Source organism: Haliotis asinina, chromosome 10 (assembly GCF_037392515.1).
Source record: "Haliotis asinina isolate JCU_RB_2024 chromosome 10, JCU_Hal_asi_v2, whole genome shotgun sequence".
Classification (NCBI taxonomy): Eukaryota; Metazoa; Mollusca; class Gastropoda; order Lepetellida; family Haliotidae; genus Haliotis; species Haliotis asinina.
Window position 1 is genome coordinate 44431526 of NC_090289.1, and position 24146 is coordinate 44455671.

Sequence of the window (24146 nt, forward strand, 5' to 3'; positions counted from 1 at the left end):
GTAGGGAACGGCAGAGATTGGCTACACACTTTGTCCCCATATCGGGAATCAAACTTGAGTCTTCCTCGTGATGAGCAAACGCTTTAACCACCGTCTCCGTGGTGTAGGGTTAGATCGTCCTCCCGGAGAGCGGAACGTCGCAGGTTCGATCCCGGGGCGCCATAACAAAATATGTTAAAATATGGCATCTGTTGGTTGCTGGCACTCCGATTTAAAGGGCGCAACAAGGATTGGTCGTCCCGGAACCACAATAATTTTTCTGAGTTGGGTATTCATGCTTGAATTCGTGTAGCTAGCACTATGAAGTATGGACCAGTCCACATACGCATGTACGTCGTCTTATGAGCGATATATTCTTGAGCACGATGTTAAACACCACTTCACCCCCACCGCCCTTTAATCTGGCGAACAAGACAATATACATACGTATGTTGATAAGTTGTAAGTGTTTCACCGTCGATTGTACATGCTTATTTACTATAATGGAAATACACAGTCTGCGCTGTAAAAGGACTTCACCAGAACGCTAGGTAGATACATATTTAATTCCGTAACACTTCTACAGACGTAGCCGATGTCTGCGATCCAGTTCAATGGCAAAAGCTTTAAGTCCGTTGAGAGTGTCAGCCGCCACCTCGGGTATTTGTGATGGGTCAAGTATGAAACCCGTGTACCCTCCGAACGCGTCCCTTGGGGGAAGCTCCACGGTGTAGGAGTATTTGATTCCACAAGCACCCTTGGCATAGTCGTCAGACCCTCCCGCGGCGGGATCTGAATTGAACACAAAAGGTGTAGTCATTACAGCTCTCACGTGCGCTTTGATCATATATTGCAGGTAGAGACGTCTTGCCAATTTATGGGTTATTAGTATTAAGCCAAAGTTATACACCACACTACTTTTAGACGGTAGCTGTTATAATTAAGGGAAAACAAACAGTTATTAGTTGAATGACTTGTCCGTTGCCAACACGATCACAGAAACAGAAGATATTACCCTGTCTCTGTTTCATGTAGCATGGGCCGGGGGATGGGGGGCGGTGTGGAGTTGGTGTGGGGGATGGAGTAGCCTAGTGGTTGAAGCATCCGCTCGGCACGCCGAAGACACGGGTTCGATTCCTCAAATGGGCTAAATGTTTGAAACCCATTTCTGGTGTCCCCCGCCATGATATTGCTGGAATATTGTTAAAGCGGCTTAAAACCAAACTCATTCACTCACTCACTATGTGTAACTGGTGGTACTTACACAGATCCTTCCCGGAGGCCCCAATGAAGTAGTCGTTAGACATGGCATCCACTGTTGTTCGAGCCAAAGACGCCTAGAACAGTCAGAACATTTTGTCAGGATACGATGTCTCAAGTTACTATTACTAAAGACCGAAATTAACTGATATTTTGAGAGTGTGGAGTAGTTCGTTTCAGATTCTTGACACCTCTGGAATGAAGACACAACCATGAATATGGTTTAACGTGTGTGTCAGCGATAGTTCAGTTGTATATGGTCAAAGAATGAGAATGAGATTCACCTCAGCTGAATTCCACATTTACAGACGTTTGTTTGACTCGCCCATTCAGACAAAATGTCTGATTACGTAGATGTGTCTAAAGGCTAGTAAAAGCGACATAAAACATTCGTGACTATTCATGTTGTTCCGGGAACGCCGTTTTGGCAGGTTACGGAAGGAGCGAACGGCCACGAATGATAATGAGTGAATGCTTCCATTTTGACGCCGCGTTAAAATGTGATCGAAATATTACGGCGTGAAGGCTCCATGTGGGGGGAAAAACTCGCTGAAACTGATGCTGGCTGTTTTCTAAGACGTCTACTGTTTTGGTTAAACATTTAACACGGGTTTAGCGCTGATACACTGATGACTATAACCAGGGTAAATTTGTGATTTGAACGTACGATCATATGAAGGACAGAACGCAGATATAAAGAGGGCCAGGACCTCCTTTCACAAAACATTTAGGTGATCTGAAGTCACCAAGAACACAGTTATTATGAGGACAAGGACCTCCTTTCACAAAGCATTACGGTGATCTGAAGTCACCAAGAACACAGTTATAATGAGGGCCAGGACCTCCTTTAACAAAGCATTAAAGTGATCTGAAGTCACCAATGTAACCTTAGTGCAGTGTTAAAGACCGGGACTTAAAGTTAGTAGAGGTTGTTTTGTGAAAGAGGCCCCAGATATGTGACGTACCAGTTCAGCGTAGTCAGGTGCCACTGAGTAGCTGCTGTAACCGTAGGGGTAGAGGAAGTACTGTCCGTAGGAGTGGAAGGTGAGGTACGCCTTGATAGAGGACCCGTGATGTCTCATGAAGCTCCCCAGATTCCTAGACTCTGGGATGGAGAAGGCGGAGCTGCCGGAATATACTTCTTCGCAGGGATTGGTGCTTCCGCCAGAATCTGTGAGTGGGTGAGTGAGTCGGGTTTTACGTCACTTTAAGCAATTTTACTAAAGAATGGATTGACACAACTGGTAAGATCAATCATGATAGTGTAACCCCGATATATGTACAGCCTCATAAATGTTTATAAAGTCGGAAAAAGTGAATGAGTATGTCAGAAATGTTTTACACCATTTTCAGACAATATTCCAGCGGAAACTCACAGAAAGGGGCACAGAAATGGATGTCTCCTTCACGCATTGTACATAAGCCGAATCGAATCGAACCCGGGCCTTCGCAACAATTAACCATTAGACTACTAGACTACCCCACCATCCCGCCGAAAATCTGTGATGGGGATAGACCATATGATTAATGTCGGTGAGTGTCAGGTTTAAGTGGTTTTAAAAATATTCAGTTAAGTGTAATTTTAATGTGTGGCGAAAGACTATCATTCTGTGTCTGATATAGTGCTGACAGTATCAGAAATATACTGAGGGCGAACAGTGATTCGAACATGATCAAAGTACTTATTGCTCATCATTTTCCATTCACATTTTATTGCCGCACTGTTTGTTAGGTATTCCCATGTCCTTGGTTTTACAATCATAATCTTTAAAAATCTTCCATAAACTGATATTACTAAAACATGACCAGATACACGGCATTGAGAAAGTGGTGGGGTAGCCTAGCCTGTGGTTAAAGCGTTCGCTCGTCTCGCCGAAGGCCCGGGTTAGTTTAGTTTAGTTTAAACATATTTTATTCGCAGTGTGAAAAGGACTGGGGACAAGTTCTTCAACTTATAAAAACCTTCTCCAAAACTGCCCCACCAAGGCCCGGGTTCGATTCTCCCGGTATCCACCGCCGTGATATTGCTGGAATACTGATAAAAAGAGGCGTAAAACTAACCTCACTCACTCTATTCACCGTTACATAGCGCTACACAACACTAAATGTTGTGGTCAGATTCAGAAGGAATTCTCACATGGGTTCCAGTGGAAGTCGAAGTTCCTGTTGGCGTCGGTGCCTTTACAGGGGCTACCGGGGTTGACATTCATCGTCTTCCTCCACGACCTGTCCTATAGGAAACACCACTGATACATCACAACAAAACAGGTGGCTTCAAAGGTTTAAGTTACCCTTTCTATCTACCCCGACCAAGTGCGTCCCATCTTGTCTGCCCTTACCCTGTGTGGACCCTGTCCAACTAACACCATAACCCATCCCTTCCACCCTCACCCATATCAATACACACCATGTATACCCCTACCTTCAACTCCTATAAGTCAAAACATTGATTACAGTCTAGTTTCCTGTTTAATGGGCTCCGTCCTACCGCGCAACTTATCGCGATAACCAGTCCGGAACTTTTGACTAATTCATTTAACTGGACATATAAATATTAATTAGTATGATTTGACACGTCAAACACATGTATATTGCAACACTACGCCCATTCTAATTCTTGTAAGCACGTCGTACAGCGAGCTCTAACAAACGGAAATCTGGAAACTGCGGAAATCTCAAAACGAGGCTCTGCCGCTAGAAGACTTTAGTGATCTCATACGGAATTGATATTATATCAGTCTCACTGTGTTACAGAATTACACTGAATAAGGGCAAAAACACATAGCAGGTGTAACAGATGTCTAACAGTGAGACAGATGCACTGGGAATCATCCTAAAACAAAGACAGTCTGTGATTTCTTAGTTAAGGTATGCTGCCTTAACCCCGACATAAAATATAGAAATGCTTTGGTATTAAAATTTAAAATAAAAATTCATTTATAAATACCATTTTCGTATGAACAAGGAATTGGAATACAGTGTAACCAGAGTTGTTTGTGGTGTCTATTTTCACTTTCATAGGAGAAAATTCGGATTGGATGGAAAGTAGGTCATTGTCTGGATAGGTTGATGAGTCTCATGCTTCGGTGTGGTATTGGACGCGGGATCTGTAACACTATACAACCCTACGGCTACAACAAGTGGCTACAGACACACTCATGAAAAAGTCCCATCTCAACAGTGTTTATCTCGATCCTCAATGTTTATCCCTACTACCCAACTTAACCCGTACCTTCCTGCCTGCGCGTCCACCCAAGCTTACCCCATTTCTTCGTACATACTCACTCCAGCTTAACCCGTTCCTTCCAGCCTACCCGTCCACCCCAGCTTATCCCATTCCTTCGTACATACCCATCAATCCCAGCTTAACCCGTTCTTTTCAGCCCACCCATCCACCCCAGCTTACCCCATTCCTTCCTGCCTACCCGTCCATCCCAGCTTACCCTAAGCCGGCTGTATTCGTATCCATCCGGGTTCACCAAGGGCAAGAGGTACCAGTCAAAGTTGTCCAACATGGCGTTGATTTCACTATCTCTGCCGAAAGCCAACTGAAACACGCAGGGGAACATACTGCTTGAGGCAGGGATGTTTGTTTGTTTATTTATTACTTAACGCCGGACTCAGCTTCATTCCAACTATTAGACGTCGATCATATAACTGGAGTCTGGACTACAGACTCTGTTCGCCGCTTGTTGCGACAAGATTGGGTTGCTGAAAAATCAGTTTTAAGCCGTTTTTATGGGTAGGTGGTAATGAATACTTAGTGCCATTTGGTCAAATGTAATAAATGTTACATTTACGATTACACTTTTCTCAGTAAAGCACAGATAGTATGTTTGTTGGGTTGAGTCCTGATCTCCAGCTTACAATGTCAGCCATATTATCCACTCAGCCACAGCATGGAGATGTCCATTGTAACTGCAGTGTCACCAAAAACTGACCTTCCTCTTCAGTGGTCAAAGTGAATGACACATTCTTTTCTTTAATACGTAGATGTTTGATTATAGGTCATGTAACACGTCTTTTTCTGGCCCAGTCGTCTAAAGACTCCGTAGAGTACGGCCCTTTGGCACCCCTGAAACCTATCATTAGAGGTTCTGTATAGCCGTTATTGCATCTCTAGATTTGTCTGAACTGGCAGCTGCTTACCAAACAGACAAACGTCTTAGATTGGCATCAGGTCGGGTGTTCCTCCAGCAGTAGGCTGACAAAGTGGCCTTAGGCCCAACTCAGTATTTCCGCCCCCAAATCCACTCACTTGATAGATGAAGTTGATGACGACGGCAGGGGCGATCCATTCCCTAGCATGTATTCCGCCATCAATCAAAATGGCGGGCTTCGTTCTTCCGTCCTGGCGGTAGATCTGCCAAATAAATGAGCTCATCATGTCATCATAATTTTTTTCACGAATACTCCTAACTGGCCTTCATGATATTGCTTTGACAGGAGGCCTGTATCTGCTTGGGTCACTGTGACCTGATGTTTCTCTGAAACTCTTTTCTACGTTTGCTCAAGATGGATAACGACTAAACTCCCCTGACCATGGCTGCCAGACTGTTGTGAAACGAATTCCGTGTTCAGGAACTACCAGTCATGCAGCTATGTCAAGCGCCATACCGACGAAAAATAATCTCACACAACAATTGGGGCGGTGGGGTAGCCTAGTGGTTAAAGCGTTCTCTCGTCATGCCGAAGACCCGGGTTCGATTCCCCACATGAGTACAATGTTTGAGGCCCATTTTCTGGTGTCCCCCGCCGTGATATCGTTGGAATATTGCTAAAAGCGGCGTAAAACCAAACTCACTCACACAACAAGCATTCACCTCACATAGGCCTTTTTGCCCTTACACCATTACAAACAACTCCTGAAGAATCACCAATCTTGACCTGAAAGTTGGAAAAGAAACGCCACAACTGCAGACTCTAACAATCTCACAAGACGTTGTCCTCAACCTTGCCTAATAATGAGAAAGTCTCCTGACAATAACACTCTCGCCTTTGTTGTACTGAAACACTCAACTCTTTGAACAATTCTAAACCTTCTGTCCTTCAGTTTGTACCTTGATCATGACCTGGTCATTGCCTTGTGTGGTCTTCCCGATGGAGAAGTAGTCGGCGTGGACGTTGGGCGACTTGTTTGTGCTATTGGACACGGCGTGGAGGTAGTTGATAATCTGTGGCAAGACGATCAGAGTCAGGCATTCATAGAAACGTATGTCTCTATCGTGCATACGTTTCAGTTCGAACTTAAGCATTACGTCTCACAAGGACCGACAGCTTGTCGACTCATGGTTGAAGCCATGTCAACAGCAGCGATTCACGCCTGTTCTTGGTATCGAGCAATTACATCAAACATATATCTGTTTCCATTTGGTTGCCTGAGCATTAATATCTGTTTCCATATACCTGCTTACCTGGTTTCCATAGCAAAAATATATTTACATGTCGTTGCCACAGCAAAAATATATGTTTCCAGATGATTACCAAAACTAAAACATATCCCCATGCTTAAAATGGTTGCCACAACAAAAATATGTCTCCACGCGCATACCACAGCAAATAAATATGTTTCCACCTTGTTACCAAACACGAATTGCAACTAATGCATTATCTTTGAAAATTGTAACGTGGCGGGTGTCTTTTTATTTATAAATATTCGTAATGCCATGTCCACAGAATTCTTCTGTCGTCCATAAATGGCAACGGTAAAACATGTCAGTTTAACCAAGTATAATTTATGATTCTGGTGATAGAGAGTGAGTTCGTTTAGTGTTGCGCCACACACAGCAATATTCCAGCTATATGGTAACAGTGTGTAAATAATCGTGTCTGGAGCAGACAATCCAGTGACTGAGCATCGATCTGCGCGAATGGAAACCGATGACATGTGTCAAACAAGTCAGCGATCCGATCCCCTTGGTCGCCTCACTTGACAAACCTTTTGTAGCAAGCATGGATTATTGAAGATCTATTGTACCCCGGATCTTCACGGGTCATTCTGGTGATAGAAAACATGAGTCTAACCTCTGAGTAGGAGTGGTAGTTGAGGGTGTAGGAGCGGATGGAAGGGGTGGCGCGTCGCCTGATGTGGTGCACGGAGCGACGTTCCTTCTCAAACAGGCTGCATTACATGGACAACTATTCAATGATGACATGTCAGCAATATATCAACTTAACAAACCCAATATCATGGATAAACAATGCTTTACAGTGGTATATTGTAACTGCTTACTATCATGGCATTGTTGAATTACATCAGATTTGTATCTAAAATTATTTAAATATAGCACACTGACTTTAATAAATTGCAATATATACATTTACTTTAAAAAAGAAACACATTTTTTTTTGTAGATGTCTACTGTTAATTACGTCAATGAACGCCAGCGTCGGTCTCAACCAGATGAAATAATAAACAAAATTTACAAAAATTTATTATTGACTGAAAACTGAGGAAAGACGTGAGAACACCTTGTGCAACCTGTTACTGCCATCTGACAGTATCTGGCAAAATCAAGTAGTAAAACAAAAAACCATGGCTTGGCATTTCAGTTTGTCGCTAATCAATACAGACACTATCACAGGTAACACATATAAACCGTTCTGACAGCTGTGATCTGTAAAATACGTATCATTACCTGCCACACCTAGCATACGTAGAATACGTAGCACACGTAGCACACGTACGTGACATTCCGTTGTCGGTCTTGAATTCACTGCACGTCATGACACTTGTACGTCATACGTAATTTTGGCCGGAAGTATGTCGTAAGTTTTGAACGTACGTTGAGCTATCTTATGTACATTCTGTCAGCTGGCATAGGTAATTCACAAGTCAGTATCTATCAAACGTGTCACAGCCACGTTCACCTGTCATAGGTAATGTATTTACTGGTTTCTATAAATGTAAGTGAGTTTAGTTTTACGCCGCACCCAGCAATATTCCAGCGATATGGCGGCGGTCTGTAAATTATCGAATCTGGACCAGACAATCCAGTGACCAACAACAGGAGCATCGATCTGCGCAGTTGGGAACCGATGACATGTGTCAACCACGTCAGCGAGCCTGACCACCCGATCCCATTAGTCGCCTCTTACGACAAGCATAGTCGCCTTTATGGCAAGCATGGGTTGCTGATCTACCCTGGATCCTCAGGGGTCTTTCTGTAAAACGCTTTACACGTAACGCTACCTGCTCAGTTAAATCACGTACCGGGATATCTATTCTCGAAACGTTCGTAACCCTACGAACTTCGTAAGCGCACTCTTAACACTTTGGCTACGATAAAAGTTAAGAATTCTTAGGCCCACGAACGTTTCAAGAATACTTACCAAACGTAATGATTCACTTAATGTCACCAGCTGTACGTATTGCGGGTAATATGTCCAATTATAGTACGTAATGCACGTTCCGTCGCTTGTCACCAGTCACATTTATGTTCGTTTATCAAGAATGTTACACCTAAACCTGTTGCTCGAAATGACGTACCTTCGCTTATGACACATGTCTCTACCGATTTTGGCGAATTATAGAAACAGGAGAATGTAATAATTTTTGCAATCGGTCACTTGTAATACACTTACCTTTCCACATTATCGACCACCTGCTTTGACTCCATCTTGAGTTTGTCAAACACTGTCTTGAGATCGTGCAACACATCGGGGCCGACCATGATGTCGATGGTGTCGTTGACGGCGTGTGGAATGTGCCAAAAGCTCAGCTGTTCGACAGAAAACACACAGTAAACCATGGTTATAAACTCAACCGGACCGCTACCAGCAGCTCGTTAAAGCCGAAGTTCGTTATACACATTTCAAAGAAAATATAAGTAAGTGTACTGGAAATAAAATCAATTCGTTACAGGCTTGTCCCTTATAGCCGCAGTGTATTGTACCTATAATGGCCGTGCAATGTTTCAAGGCATATGGCCCGTTCAGGGCATGAAAACAAATTAGCCAATTATGGTACACTCTTGGAAACGAATAAAGGTATACATGAGAGTACAAGTGTTATTCTGGAAATAAATAGAGGGTCACTTTGTACCTTGCGGGGGAGGTGGTTAAAGCGTTCTTTCGCCACGCCCAAGACCCGGGCTTTATTCCTCAAAGGGATGCAATGTCTGATGCACATTTTGTGTCCTCCGCCGTGATATTTCTGGAATATTGCTGTAACGGCATAAAACTTAACTCATTCACTCGCTCTGTTACCTACAGGTAGATCGCTGGTTAACTCGCTCCGTTACCTACAGGTAGATGGCTGTTAACTCACTCGCTCTGTTACTTACAGGTAGATGGCTGGTTTCGGACATAAACTGCTGCAGCTGATCATGGGATGTAGAAACAGCCTGGTGGATGGTGTACCTGTGTCAGTGTAGAACACAGTACTGGTAAAACTCTGCAGGGGGACTAAGGAGGGCGTGGCAGGATTTATGTGGCTACAATGGGCGGTGGGGTCGTCTAGTGGTTAAAGCGCTCGGCCGTCACGTTTCCTTCCGATTCCTGTCATGGGTACAATGTGTGAGGCCCATTTCTGGTGTATCCAGCCGTGATATTGCTGGGATATCGTTAAAAGCGGCGCAACTCACTCACTCACTCACTCACTCACTCACTCACTCAATGGTTGCAATCGATATCCGTGTAACCCATCACATTCATTTCAGTTACAGATCTTGTACTCCTTGTCATGAAACGTAACAAACTGACCGCTGCATGTCATCATGCCAACAACAACAATAAGAAGAGGGGTTGCGAAACATCTGGCAGTACAGTGGAAGCTATCTAAACCGGCATTCACTTGGGCTGAATAATTAATCCGGTGATACAACGTGCCGGGTTGTAGAGAACATACCATTATGAAACTCCTGACAGTACAGTGGAGGCTGTCTAAACCGGCATTCACCTTGACTGAATAATTAATCCGGTTTAGACAACGTGACGGATTGTAGAGAACAAACCATAACGAAACATCTGACAGTATCAGACTTAACAAATATACTAGCCTATATCAACTATCCAGCTTTATAAGAACGATTAAAATCAAAACACTGCATATGTTTCAATATAAATTTCGAATGTCGTCTATGCCAAATTAAGCATTCGATAATTCCTACTCGGCTATAGTGATTTATACGTCTGTAAATAATAAAGTATAAAAATAATATGAGAATCCATACTACTCCAATGCTATCTCTATGGTAACTGCTTTCTCATTTGTCCAAATTTCACCGGTGGTTTTGATCGGTATGTTATGTTGTTTAGGGGCGGTATTCAAATAAACTGTAACAGCTTGTTTACCAGTCCCTATTCACTGAATAACTGAAAATACCATATTCCTTACATGGACACCGCCATCGTTTTGTACCATTCTGTATCATATGACATTGGATACATGCTTCTGTATCATGAATTATTTGTGTACTTGAACTGATTCCATCATAACGTGTGCCATTAAAGCGTTATTTATGTCCTCAAGTTATTCTGTCTAATCGTATACTAGAATATAGTAAAATATAAATAAAAAATATTACATTTTGTTTATTATCGTGAAGCGACAATGAAACGACATTGAAAGCATGAACTTAAGTACTGTGCATGAAACAGATTCTTGTAAGCATTATCAAATGACATTCGTACTTCAAATTCCATAATGTGCCAACTAATGTCATTTTACTTGTAACGTCAGTGACGGACAGTCATATATTTAGCCCTGTGTAACAACCTTATGGGCATTTGCAGAGATCCTGACAAAATTGTGGACTGTTCTACTCCTTTGCCTTTCATGTCACGTTACATCTCAAGTCTCTGGAAGACCAGCAGATATTGGTTTGCGTGATCACTTTACACTCACTCTGGATATCCTCTGCCTATCGCTTGCCCTAGCCCTAGCTCTTGCCCTAGCCATGACTGCCCTTTCATTATATAACCTCTGAAATCCATTGCCACAGAGATACATGTTGGCTGAATTTGTATTGATGCTCGAATATATTTAGAATTCGATTGTTAATTACGTTAAGTTTTCTTTGAGAGGCATTCAATTATAAAGATGAAGGAAAACGAAGTTCTATGGATAGTCAACTTCTTTATTGCTATGAGTGCGACGTTTCGACATAGGGAATAACGCCGTTATCAAACATGTCATATTTGGCATGCACACGAGGAAATATGAAACAATATGTTGCATTAAAAAGACAAAATGTAAAAAAAATGTAATGTGAGAATAAAGTAAATTAATCAAGGTCTTCTCCTAAAAGGTGTTTATTTGGAAAAATTAGTCTCCATGTTGTCCTTGCTAGAAATATTCGTAACATTTGTATTGATTTATTGATGTCTGTAAGCCTATGGTCATAGATTGTTTACGATGAACAAGGCGATCATTTTACTTATTTAAATCACATTTAATCTGATTATTGAGAGGCGGTTGGGTAGCCTAGAGGTTAAGGCGTTCGCTCGTCATGCCGAAGGTCCAGGTTCGAGTACAATACGTGAAACCCATTTCTGACGTCTCTCGAAGTGATTTTGCTAGAAGATTGTCAAAGGCGCCAAATTCACTTACTCAACCAAATTCACCATTTTCAAGCAATTACAACATATCGTCCCCTGCCTGTACAACCATTTCTTTTGGTGAATCTGCAGTGTGCAATAAAACATAATGTCTACTCAAGTCACGTGTAATCACTTGCCTATCTATATCATTGCAAGAAGAGTGCAATCCTGCTAACATAATGGAGACCTATTTCCAAGGGCGGGAATGACAATTTATAACGTATAGCATTCGCCGTAAACATTTCAGTTTGACCATACAGTCAATTATGTAACAATGCATGGCAAATATCTCCCCCGTACGAATGTATGCAAAGAAAAACGATTTTGTTAACATCATCTCTATAATATTATTTAGGCGTTGTGTCTACCTGAACCACATTATTATGCCAAGTCCTCTCTTCAATGCTAAAAAGCCTTACATGAAGCAAATCTACATTCCAACAGGCTGAATTTCTACTCTTGTCGTAAGTTGTCATGTTGTGAAGATACGATGTATAATTGGCCTTCAGTGACCCATTCCTGTTTTAAGAGGGGACTATCCAGATCGGGAAAAACTAGGCTTGCTGACTTGCCTGGCACTTGTCATCGTATCCCAAATGCGCTGACCGATTGTCATGGTATTGATCACTGGATTTTGATACTTTAGTTATTTACAGACACAAAATTCCCAGGTACGGAATCTGGGCCTTCATGTCTGTCAATTTATCACCGTTTATGCTGAGATTTACCCTCCCAGTCTGACGTGTGGTTACTAAAATATGAAACCATCTGTCCAACAGATGTTAGGCGCGTAGCGAGTTTAAAACCGAAACTAAATTAGAGGTGAGTATAGATTTATACCAGTCCACAGCTCTGACGACAGGCAAACCGAAACGATAATACAAGTAAATCAATCGCGACAATCTTCGCCTGAAAGAGTAAACTATGGCAGCAATAAATATAACATTATATACAATGGATAAACAAACAACATTATTTAGATTAAAACGGTGATAAAAGTAATAAAGAAGGAGATTTGTAAAACTAAAAATAAATAATGGCTTAAATCAAGGGCTAGAAAGTCCTACCCATCGTATCGCATCCTCTGTGTGTCGTCTGCTACAGCTACATCGACGGCGACAAGAGCCGCCACCAGCACGGACCACGCTCCAAACATTCTGTACGAACAAAAAGGCATATGTCACAGCCCGCAGCGTGTGGTAGGTAGACAGACAGGATAGTTTTTAATACGGTATGTAGCATGTGCGCGTTAAATGTGTTTGCAAAAAATCTATATTTCTATGCGATTGTGTGAGCAGATTGTGATTACATGGGGTCGTAACGTCTTTGTAATTGTAAGACGTCTGAGAAGCAATTGATGAGATGTACATGTGCTTCAACAAGGCAGATACTGTGTGATTGTGGGGCGTTTGACAACCAATTATAAACAATGAGATGTACAAAATTTACTCTATGTATGTTTTTGCGATAAGTAACTCAGCAACAGGCCCGCCATATCTGCACGTAACACCGGAAGAGGGGTCTTTAATCAGAAGCCTCCTGCTTCGGAAGATGTGTGACTGATCAAGGGAGTGAGTGAGTTTAGTTTTTCAGCAATATCCAGCCATATGACGATGGTCTGTAAATAATCCAGTCTGGACCAGACACTCCAGTGATCAACATGTGTAAACCAAGTCCGTTAGTCGCCTTTCTTAAACATGTTATGGTGGAGACCAGTTCTAACCAGGATCATCACGGATCCCAGTTTAGGTATTCGCAACAATGTGCATGACAAACGCCTAAGCAAGTATATGTAATGATGTTGGGGGATAATAACTTTAGTATATCCAATCACTGGTGTGTGTGTGTTGTGTTATAAATGAATTTTATGGAGTATCTGTGTCGTCGATGTCAAGACAAGAAAGAAATGCATATTATAAATAATGAGAGAAATATTCTCTTAAAAGGTCGGGGAACCTGAACGTTCACTTTGGAAATGATAGGACGTATCAGCGTTCACAAACTTGTCAAAGATGGATATCTTATGAACGCGCTACTATTTCTCTTTTTTATCACCTCCGCAAAAATAAAAAACAACGCATGGAACGCACCTTCACCACGTAGAAGGGTGTTATTCACGTGCATGGGACGCCATTCTTAGTTTCGACGGGTTTCAAGAAGGACGAAAAGTCACTGTGGACCATTAATTTTGACAAAAAATCCTGCATCACAGGGTTTGTTTCCAGTCGTTTTTGTTTGAAAATGAAAATCGTTCACATGCAAAATTCACGTCATACACCATGGGTCGCTGGACTAGTCTTGTGGTTAAAGCGTTAGATCGTCACACCCCAAGGGTACAATGTGTGGAATCTGTGATATTGCTGGAATATTGCTGAAAACGACTTAAAACAAAACCCACTCACTCTAAGCAATATTGCCGACCCATGCAATGTTCAAATTTTAAAACATGCTTCACTTGAGGTTTTTTTTTTTGACAAACACATCATATTTGCAATCCTTCTAGGAAAGATGCGTTTTTATCACGAAAGAGACAGAGATAATTGGAGAGTATGCGTTTAGATCCTTTGCGGTTACATTATCAGTTAAATAATTCATATTTATTCTCCAGCTGGTTTTGCAAAAGGCTTCGCACAAAGGGATTTTTTGTTTTGTAACGGATTATTATCTTTCAAGGAACTACAAGATACAAAATACAGATATAAATTCAAGACACAGGATTTCTGTGAAAATGAAATCTACGATCCTGGGGTCCGTTTCACACAGCTCTCGTAAGCCTAAGATCTCGTGTGTTTACGAGATCTTAGGCTTACGAAAGCTTTGTGAAACGGGGCTCAGGACTCCGATGCATAGAGAAATCGTAACATTACGACTTGTCGTAACTTGATAGTTTATCACAGACGTACGAATGACGAAGCGCTAAGAATGCAACGTGGAGCGGGGCGTATCTTATGCATGGGGTGAGACGACTAGTAGATCAATGATAAACGCTACCGTGATATAAATACGGTTTCATTGAACTTGGTAAGGTCAGAAAAGACATGTCCATATTATTTTATTTTTTATTTTTTTTATTTACAATGTTCATTTTACGATATTCACTTAAAATCACTCTTCTCAGTCGTTTCTTTCTGTTTGACACAAATGACAAAATATAGCATGTATCCTTGTACCAGGAAAATATATTTATATCTTTTACTTGAAATGTACCAAACATATTTGTAAAGAAACTGTCAAGATTTCAATACAGGTTCATTCATTAATTTTTACGGACTAAGAGTGAGTGAATCTAGTTTTACGCCACTTTTAGCAACCTTCCAGCAATATCGCGGTGGGAGAAAAAGAAATGGGCTTCACACATTGAACCCATATGGGGAATTGAACCCGGGTCTTCAGCGTGACGGGATGACGCTTTAACCACCCGGCTACCCCATCGCCCTTTATGTAGTGGAAATGAAATCATTGAAGTTTAAAAAATGACATGACACTATATTTGTGTATTTTGTGACTCGACCTGCGAATTGTGTAAACATGCATGTCTTATATACATGTTCTTTCGGTTTCCGTGTCAAAATTCACCAAATGTTTCTTCATAAACACTGACTATGTTTTCACGAATCATCCATTTTGTCACAAAAAGTTAAATCCATACTGCAAATATTAATAACACGCCCTTCCCCTGGCTCCAATTCTTCTAATATTAAGGACATAACAGAAATAGATTTGCAGCTGCAACCAAAAATAACAGCATGGTTAAAAGACAAGCACCACGAAGACCAGGCTAGAATTGGTCTTCAGTAGCCCATGCTTGTCGTAATACGCGACTAACGGGATCAGGAGGTCTACTTGCTGACGTCGTAATATCCCAGTTACTTAGATGCTCGTGGAATTGATCACCCACATGTCAGTCACCGGATTGCCGGGCCCAGACTGGATTATTTTCAAACCACTAGTATGCAAATTAACTAACATATTGCTAAGCGCGGCGGAAACAACAACAACATTACTTCGTCCATTGTCACATTGAAATGTGAAAACTGTGTTCTTCATAAATGTCTGGTGAAGTAAATAAACATATCCATCAAAACGATTTATTGTAATGCAGTAAACAACTGGCACCTGAGCAAAACACGCAGATAACTGGGACGAGTGAGTGAGTTCAGTTTTAGGCCGCATTCAGCAATATTCCAGCTATGTGGCGGCGGTCTGTAAATAATCGCGTCTGGACTAGACAACCCCGTGGCCAACAATATGAGTATCGATGTGCGCAATGTGGAGCCGATGACACGTGTCAACCAAGTTAGCGAGCATGACCACCCGATCCTGTTAGTCGTCTCTTACGACAAGCATAGTCGCCTTTTATGAACTGGGACGAGATAAGATAGCGAAGATCTATGTTCTCCTCCGACCAATAGCCTGTTATCTCCTTGACTCAACACACCGGGAATGTGGACATATTGGTTACTACCACAGTCCATGAACAATAACATGGACAAATCTACCACAGGAGAATATGACTTTCCTATATACTGATGGTAAAAAGTTACGAACACTGGACAGGATCCAGGCATCGTCAATTTCACCCAAGAGTGAGTGAGTTTGTTTTAACGTCACGCCAAGAGCAATATTCCAGCCATGTCACAGCGGGGGACACCAGAAATGGGCTTCACACATTGTACCCTGTGGGGAATCGAACCCAGGTTTTCGACGTGAAGATCGAATGCTTCAACCATTAGGCTTCCCCACCACCCCTTGGCCCCAAAGATGTACCGAGGGTGTTTGTTTATATCAACCTACAATAAATATAAGAGTATCAGAATATAGTCACTTAACTGATCACTCCCTTAATTGTTTCCTAGGGGTGATACGTTGGCTCACTGTTACCTCATCAGACAATATGGAGACATTCACGGGAAATGCAAGATTCTGGGTCACAGCCGGAGGGTCGTGCTAACGTTTCAAAATGTGATTCTCGCATGTTTCCTGAACGGGGATATCTGTTGTTAGATTGTACACAGCTGACGGTACGTGACGAGGCCATGCTATTTCGACTTCATATTGTGTTTCACAAGTGGAATTTATAGTCACACTGTCGTTAACCACGTTCTGTCTTATTGTGTCATCGTGAACATATGTGACAGGTATTAGATAGATTACGTGTATATCAATTCTCATCAACGCTATTCAACAGCACTGACTGAGAAGGATCCCTAACCTGGCTTTTTCTCTGCACCGTCTGTTTGTCTATTCACGCACGCATTTAAACACGCACATACACACGTTTTCCATCTGACGCCATTTCTTCTGTATCCAGCTTTATTTATTACGATATTATTATTTATTTATTATTTTTATTTATTACGATATATATCATGGTTCATTTGCATCAACCGAGCCTGCGACCCCGACCTGAACTACCAATCCCGTTAGACGTGTCATGCAGTTGAAGAGTAATTCAATTCTAGCCTGGATGTGTACGTTAAGCAATCGAAATGATCAAGATTTCATAAAGTATGGTTTAGACACTACCTTCAAAACATTACGATATGAGATATACACTCGTTTACTCGGTATTGTACATATCACCAAGATCCCCCAGCATTTATATCAAATGAAGGGGATGTTTGCATTAGTCGGTCCTATTAATATTGTATTTTGTTCATGTTGCAAATAGATTGTTCTTGTTTGGAAAATTTTCAAACGGCTAGTAATGCTAGTTTGTCTGATACATGACAGTGATCACGACTGCAGTCTGAAAGGAAGCATTCTGCCAAAAAGTGATTTTAAACACGTTTACATACGTAATGAACACGTTACTTATCCTTCGCCAGAAAACAACAAACATAGGTCCTCAACTCAGCTGTGAGACAAGTGTCAAATTCATCATCGAACAACCCATTACGATCTCAACCACCAAACATTTTTTCTTGCGCGACATTTAAATTAATTTAATACTTTTAGCGTTTAACATCTGCCCCTTGGAGAATATAACTGTAAAGTCCAACGACAAAATCGCTCAGCTTTCTTCTTCAATAAGATACATATATCTTTGAAGCGTTTCACCTACCTTATATGACCCTCTCTGCTGCCGACTTTATCAAACAGGACGGATAAGCCAGAAAGAGAGGGGTTTTGTTCAACGACTCTTAAGTCGTTTATCTGGTCGGCCACACAGCTTGACGCGCTCACAAGAACAACTCCTCGTTATAGGACGCCATCGTTGCTGTTTATAGACAGAACCAGGTGTGGTGGCAGCCGTTATACGTCATTAAACGAAGACCCAGTTCGATTGCAATGTAATGCTTATCGTTGTTACCGTAGCACGTGTCTGCTTTTGTAATTTTAATTATTATTGAATGTTTACCAAATTTCTTAAATGTCAATGGTTGAGAGGTGTAAGTCAATGACAACAGCGGAGGTGATATTTGTCAAACAGGGTTAGATAACACAATTTTATGAGATGTTTAAAGGGGAGGAGGTGTGGGGGATGGGGGAGAGAAGGGGCCATACGTCAATTGCCGATGTGTTTCAGAGGTGAATTGTAAACATGAAATTAAAGAGAGCACATTTCAAACACGAGCACAGAGAAATATAGCACAGACTACTCGCAGATAAGAGAGATGTAGACTATTAGACATATTACAACAGGATAGGATACCATTTACACATATTCAACAAGACATATTCACATATGCTTGCTATCCGATGAAAAGTCAGCATTAGGTTTGAAACAACATTGATTTATAATAAGTAACATGGTCTATGATAAGTCTACATGGTTGTGATGATAATTATAAATACCCATATACACATGTGCATCGCATTATAGCAAAATATTCGTATCAGTATTAATGCTACAATAATTGCAACCAACTTCTAGTAATCAGATACATCTAGTTAATGTTGATTGGGTAATGCAGTACATGTGCTCAGTAAGAGTGACATATTTGTGTGGAAGCAAAGCATGCTGATTCAGCGTCTTTTGACCATCCGGTACTCATTGTAGTCTTTAACCGGCCATATTTCCTTGCATTTCATACACTCTGAATGCATATATATTGTACTTACGTGTAATGTGGAAACGTCCGTGTACTTGTATTGTAATCAGACACTGACTCATGTTATCCCAAGGGTCGTGAACTCTCCCCTCGATGTGGGTCGACGTGAGGGTGATAATTAGGACACCCACTGGTCGAAGTGAGATACTCTTGGTGGATCTCATAATGGCAGTCTTGTCTTGTGTAGTTTGTTGCCCGCGACTCGTTTATCAGTATTTAAACTTAGGTTGATGGCAGTTTCAGCAGTTTCATGAGTTGCATCCCTTTACCATGTCTGGATCCTCTGATTGTAGGTTTGGTTCGAATCTCAGATTAGGAAGAATATCATTGATTTCTTGATTAGTCAGCGTCATCACCGTGTTCGTGGATGTCAGGTTTAACTCAATCGTCCGGATGATAAAGTTTCCGGATTTAATGAGTTCCAATCAGTATGATTTGAGTGTTTGCTACACTCGGCAGTCTTCCAGTTATATAGCGACGGTGTGTAAATAGTCGAGTCTGGACAAGACTAGCAATGAAACCACAAAGACCCAACTTGATCTCTGTTAATGATCTGAGGACCAGACTACCAAGTGAGTGACAACATGATCATTGATCAATGCAACTGGGATATGACAACATGATCATTGATCAATGCAACTGGGATATGACAACATGATCATTGATCAATGCAACTGGGATATGACAACATGATCATTGATCAATGCAACTGGGATATGACAACATGATCATTGATCAGTGCAACTGGGATATGACAATGTGAGCATTGATCAATGCAACTGGGATATGACAACATGATCATTGATCAATGCAACTGGGATATGACAACATGATCATTGATCAATGCAACTGGGATATGACAACATGATCATTGATCAATGCAACTGGGATATGACAACATGATCATTGATCAATGCAACTGGGATATGACAACATGATCATTGATCAATGCAACTGGGATATGACAACATGATCATTGATCAATGCAACTGGGATATGACAACATGATCATTGATCAGTGCAATTGGGATATGACAACATGATCATTGATCAGTGCAACTGGGATATGACAACATGATCATTGATCAATGCAACTGGGATATGACAACATGATCATTGATCAATGCAACTGGGATATGACAACATGATCATTGATCAGTGCAACTGGGATATGACAACATGATCATTGATCAATGCAACTGGGATATGACAACATGATCATTGATCAATGCAACTGGGATATGACAACATGATCATTGATCAATGCAACTGGGATATGACAACATGATCATTGATCAATGCAACTGGGATATGACAACATGATCATTGATCAGTGCAACTGGGATATGACAACATGATCATTGATCAGTGCAACTGGGATATGACAACATGATCATTGATCAATGCAACTGGGATATGACAACATGATCATTGATCAATGCAACTGGGATATGACAACATGATCATTGATCAGTGCAATTGGGATATGACAACATGATCATTGATCAATGCAACTGGGATATGACAACATGATCATTGATCAATGCAACTGGGATATGACAACATGATCATTGATCAATGCAACTGGGATATGACAACATGATCATTGATCAGTGCAACTGGGATATGACAACATGATCATTGATCAGTGCAACTGGGATATGACAACATGATCATTGATCAATGCAACTGGGATATGACAACATGATCATTGATCAGTGCAACTGGGATATGACAACATGATCATTGATCAATGCAACTGGGATATGACAACGTGATCATTGATCAATGCAACTGGGATATGACAACGTGAGCATTGATCAATGCAACTGGGATATGACAACGTGAGCATTGATCAATGCAACTGGGATATGACAACATGATCATTGATCAATGCAACTGGGATATGACAACATGATCATTGATCAATGCAACTGGGATATGACAACATGATCATTGATCAATGCAACTGGGATATGACAACATGATCATTGATCAGTGCAATTGGGATATGACAACATGATCATTGATCAATGCAACTGGGATATGACAACATGATCATTGATCAATGCAACTGGGATATGACAACATGCATCAACCAAGTCAGTGTGACTTACCACCATCTTATTACGACAAGCAAAGATTGCTGAATACCAACTCTAAGCCACTCCCAGCGGGTAGAAGGTATGCAATGTACTTTGGTATAGCCAGATTTACCTACAGGAGGTTTGACGGCCAAACTATAACATCCAGGCTTCAGTCCTTTGTGAATCCGGGCCCAGCTGTGAAGCATGAAAAACTGACTGAAGAGTGTGTGAAGAGAGCTGTCCTCATGTCTCTAAAGACTACATACAGCTCCATCTTTATCAATACTTATCGAACAGATAATGATTCATCTGCTTGTACAGATGCGTTTAACTATACCGGTGCAATATCTAATGGTCAATGTTTCCATCCGTGGATACATCGGTGTTTATGATTGTGTTCTCCAGTGAACAAGAGGCATGTGGTATAACAAAAGTCATGTGTTCTATTTATCTGTTATGTTTATGTTCACAAAAGTGGTATTTACCCACGGTGTCCATGGGATGTTATCCACCTCTTCACCATGTCACGCATTAAAACAATATGTTGTTTTCTCAACCACACTTTCAGCGTAGGGTTTATGTCTATTTTTGACATCCAGTTTCTAACACAGAATATGTCAGGTGACTCTCATCTTGCTGAAGTCATTGTAAGTGTGTGTCATTCATCTTTGGCCCTCGTCCGGGGGCTTGCGGCTAGGGGGAAAAGGATATGAAGTTTGATGTACATGCGCATGCGTGAACGCAAGTGTATGTGTGTGTTCGTGTGCATGCGTGACGAGACTGCGCCTGGTTTATAGATTTATCCCACTGAGACACCGTGCTGAAGTTTAATATTGATACCTGGCCACATAGTACTGACTCCAAACCTGCCAGTCCTTGCTACTTGCTTTGATCGCCAGTCAGGGTAACAACAAGTAACATATTTCAGCTATCACGAGGACATGGGGTCGAACAACCGACCTCACAATCACAAGGCAGGCCAGCTATGTGTTTCTGGAATATGAAGGCCAAGGTCAGAACGTGACTTTCAGACTTGTACCTCTGTCACGTAAACAATAGGAACAACTACTCCGCAGGGCTTATATATAGGTATTACTGAATAATTCGCTGCTAAACTGACCAAGAAGATAGCTTATGATCACAATAGCATAAAAAGCATAAAGGCCTATCGGATTGATTTCTGGTTGACCTCTATCAAAGGTGAACGATACCCAGAGCAAGCATACGGCTTATGTGAACAAAGGAAAGTAATTTGATACCTGAAAACCACAATGTTTCGAAAGAAATTTACAGGCGTTCGAAAGCACACAATATCTCGTTTATCTTCCATGTAGATCAATTCCATATAAAATAAGGGACCACATTGCACTGGGCTTCACTTTTACGCCGCTTTTGGCAATATTCCAGCAACTACACGTCGAGTGACACAAAAACATGGTTTCATACATTGCACCATGTGGGGAATCGAACCCGAGTCTTCGGCGTGACGACCAAATTACGTGGCTATTCCACCAGCTACTAACAATAACATAGTCTCACCAGATATGGTTTAATTTCATTTTTCGTTCGCAGAAACATGCAGAGGCACAGCGTCTTTAAGTACAGACGCTGAATCGTCGAGTACAGTGAGAATTGTGAGTTTAGTTTTACGCCTCGTGTAGCAATATTCCAACAATATCACGGTGGGGGAGACCAGAAATGGTTCTGTCATACGGATAACCTGTGAGCCCTGGTTCAAACATAAAGACCTTTTGCATCACTTTCAGTATGTGCTCCTTGATCATGTGATAAGGTACCAGGATGTGGAAACTACCATAAAACCGCAAAAAACGTAAGCAGCAACCTGGGTTTGAACTCTGAACCTGAGTAATGTTGACTGCTTAACAACATTATCCTACCACCAAAGACGCTGTCATAGGTTTGTTGACATATTAAAATGTTATGATTTACACATGAGATGTTGAACTGAGTGTTCTGCATAAAAAACCCTCTTTAGTTCCCAGAAGATTGCATTCAGGTATGTTTCTGATATAATGCAATTTTCACAGTAGAATTAATGTGCTGACCTTGATAAAGTAGAACATATCACGTGACACTCGGTATATACTATCTTATCTCCAAGAGTATATTTTTGTTATGCTAACGTTATCTAACTGTTGGGCAAATCGGGAGTGTTCAACATCTAGATATAGATTATCATTGAATCATCCAAGATTGACATTACACAAGCTGGAAAACATACCTAAAACCAGAACACAACATACAAGTCACATGACGTAACGTAACATAAGATAATATACAATACGCGGAGTAAAACGTAACTTAATATAAACGAAAACGTAACATAGCATAATTTAATAATTATTCACTCTTATGTGAGAGTGTTAGCAATCCGTATCTCAGAATGAATGAAGTTCAATTCAAACAATTGTGACAAATAGTTTCGTGATATATTAAATTTCATGAGACACCCCAGTTTTAGGTACTCAGATTCTCCACCGAAAACTATACGCCAACCAAGAATCAGAAACCAGCAAACCGTGAAACGATGTGAAATACTTACGAATTGTATTTCAATATTAGCTAACTTTACAGACAAATACAAATCTCTACAAAGGTATTACAATGGCAAATGTTCAAGGAGTATAATACAAAAATCAGTGTCTGATTAGAATGAGTAAGTGAGTGAGTTGGGTTTTATGTCGCTTTAAGCAATATTCAAACATTATCACATTGTTCCCATGACGAGCGAACGCCTTAACCACTCGGCTACCCTACTAACCCAAGCAATAAAGACGACCGAGATGGTACTGTTCACCTGCAACAATGGTCAAATTTCCCCAGATGGACAAGTCTCAGTCTACTACGAATGATAAGTTCAAATGCTGATTCTAACATACTTAAGAAGATCCCACAAGATTCCCCTATTCTCTGGGTAAGAATTTAGTGGGAAAGGCGTATAGGGTTGTAGTACATTCCAGAACATTCTAAATATAGGTCAAGTCTGAATACAGAGCCCACCGCTGAAATGAAGCAAACATAACATGTTTAGTCTCTGTTGATGCTTCATAAAACTGTGATATGGATGGAAATTTGCCGAGTGCTACATTAACAACAAACAATCAAATCTGTTCAATCGACTGTAGTTTTCCAGTTGCTATTTCACCTGAATATGAAAAGTGTACGACACTTGAATATATCTTTTTGATGAATACCACAGCTT

General features: G+C 41.1%; 1 protein-coding gene across 1 annotated transcript; it reads right to left on the reverse strand.

Moving 5' to 3' along the window:
- Positions 1 to 526: 526 nt before the first annotated feature.
- On the reverse strand, positions 527 to 18880 carry LOC137297636 (carboxypeptidase B-like). Its single transcript, XM_067829525.1, has 12 exons — positions 18847 to 18880; positions 12849 to 12938; positions 9525 to 9600; positions 8824 to 8960; positions 7264 to 7360; positions 6300 to 6413; positions 5498 to 5602; positions 4683 to 4787; positions 3377 to 3470; positions 2205 to 2410; positions 1244 to 1316; positions 527 to 771 (listed from the first exon to the last, which is right to left on the reverse strand). The coding sequence occupies exons 2-12, from the start codon at positions 12935 to 12937 to the stop codon at positions 560 to 562; spliced, it is 1308 nt and encodes a 435-aa protein (XP_067685626.1). The 5' UTR covers position 12938; positions 18847 to 18880; the 3' UTR covers positions 527 to 559.
- Between the last annotated feature and the right edge of the window lie 5266 nt (positions 18881 to 24146).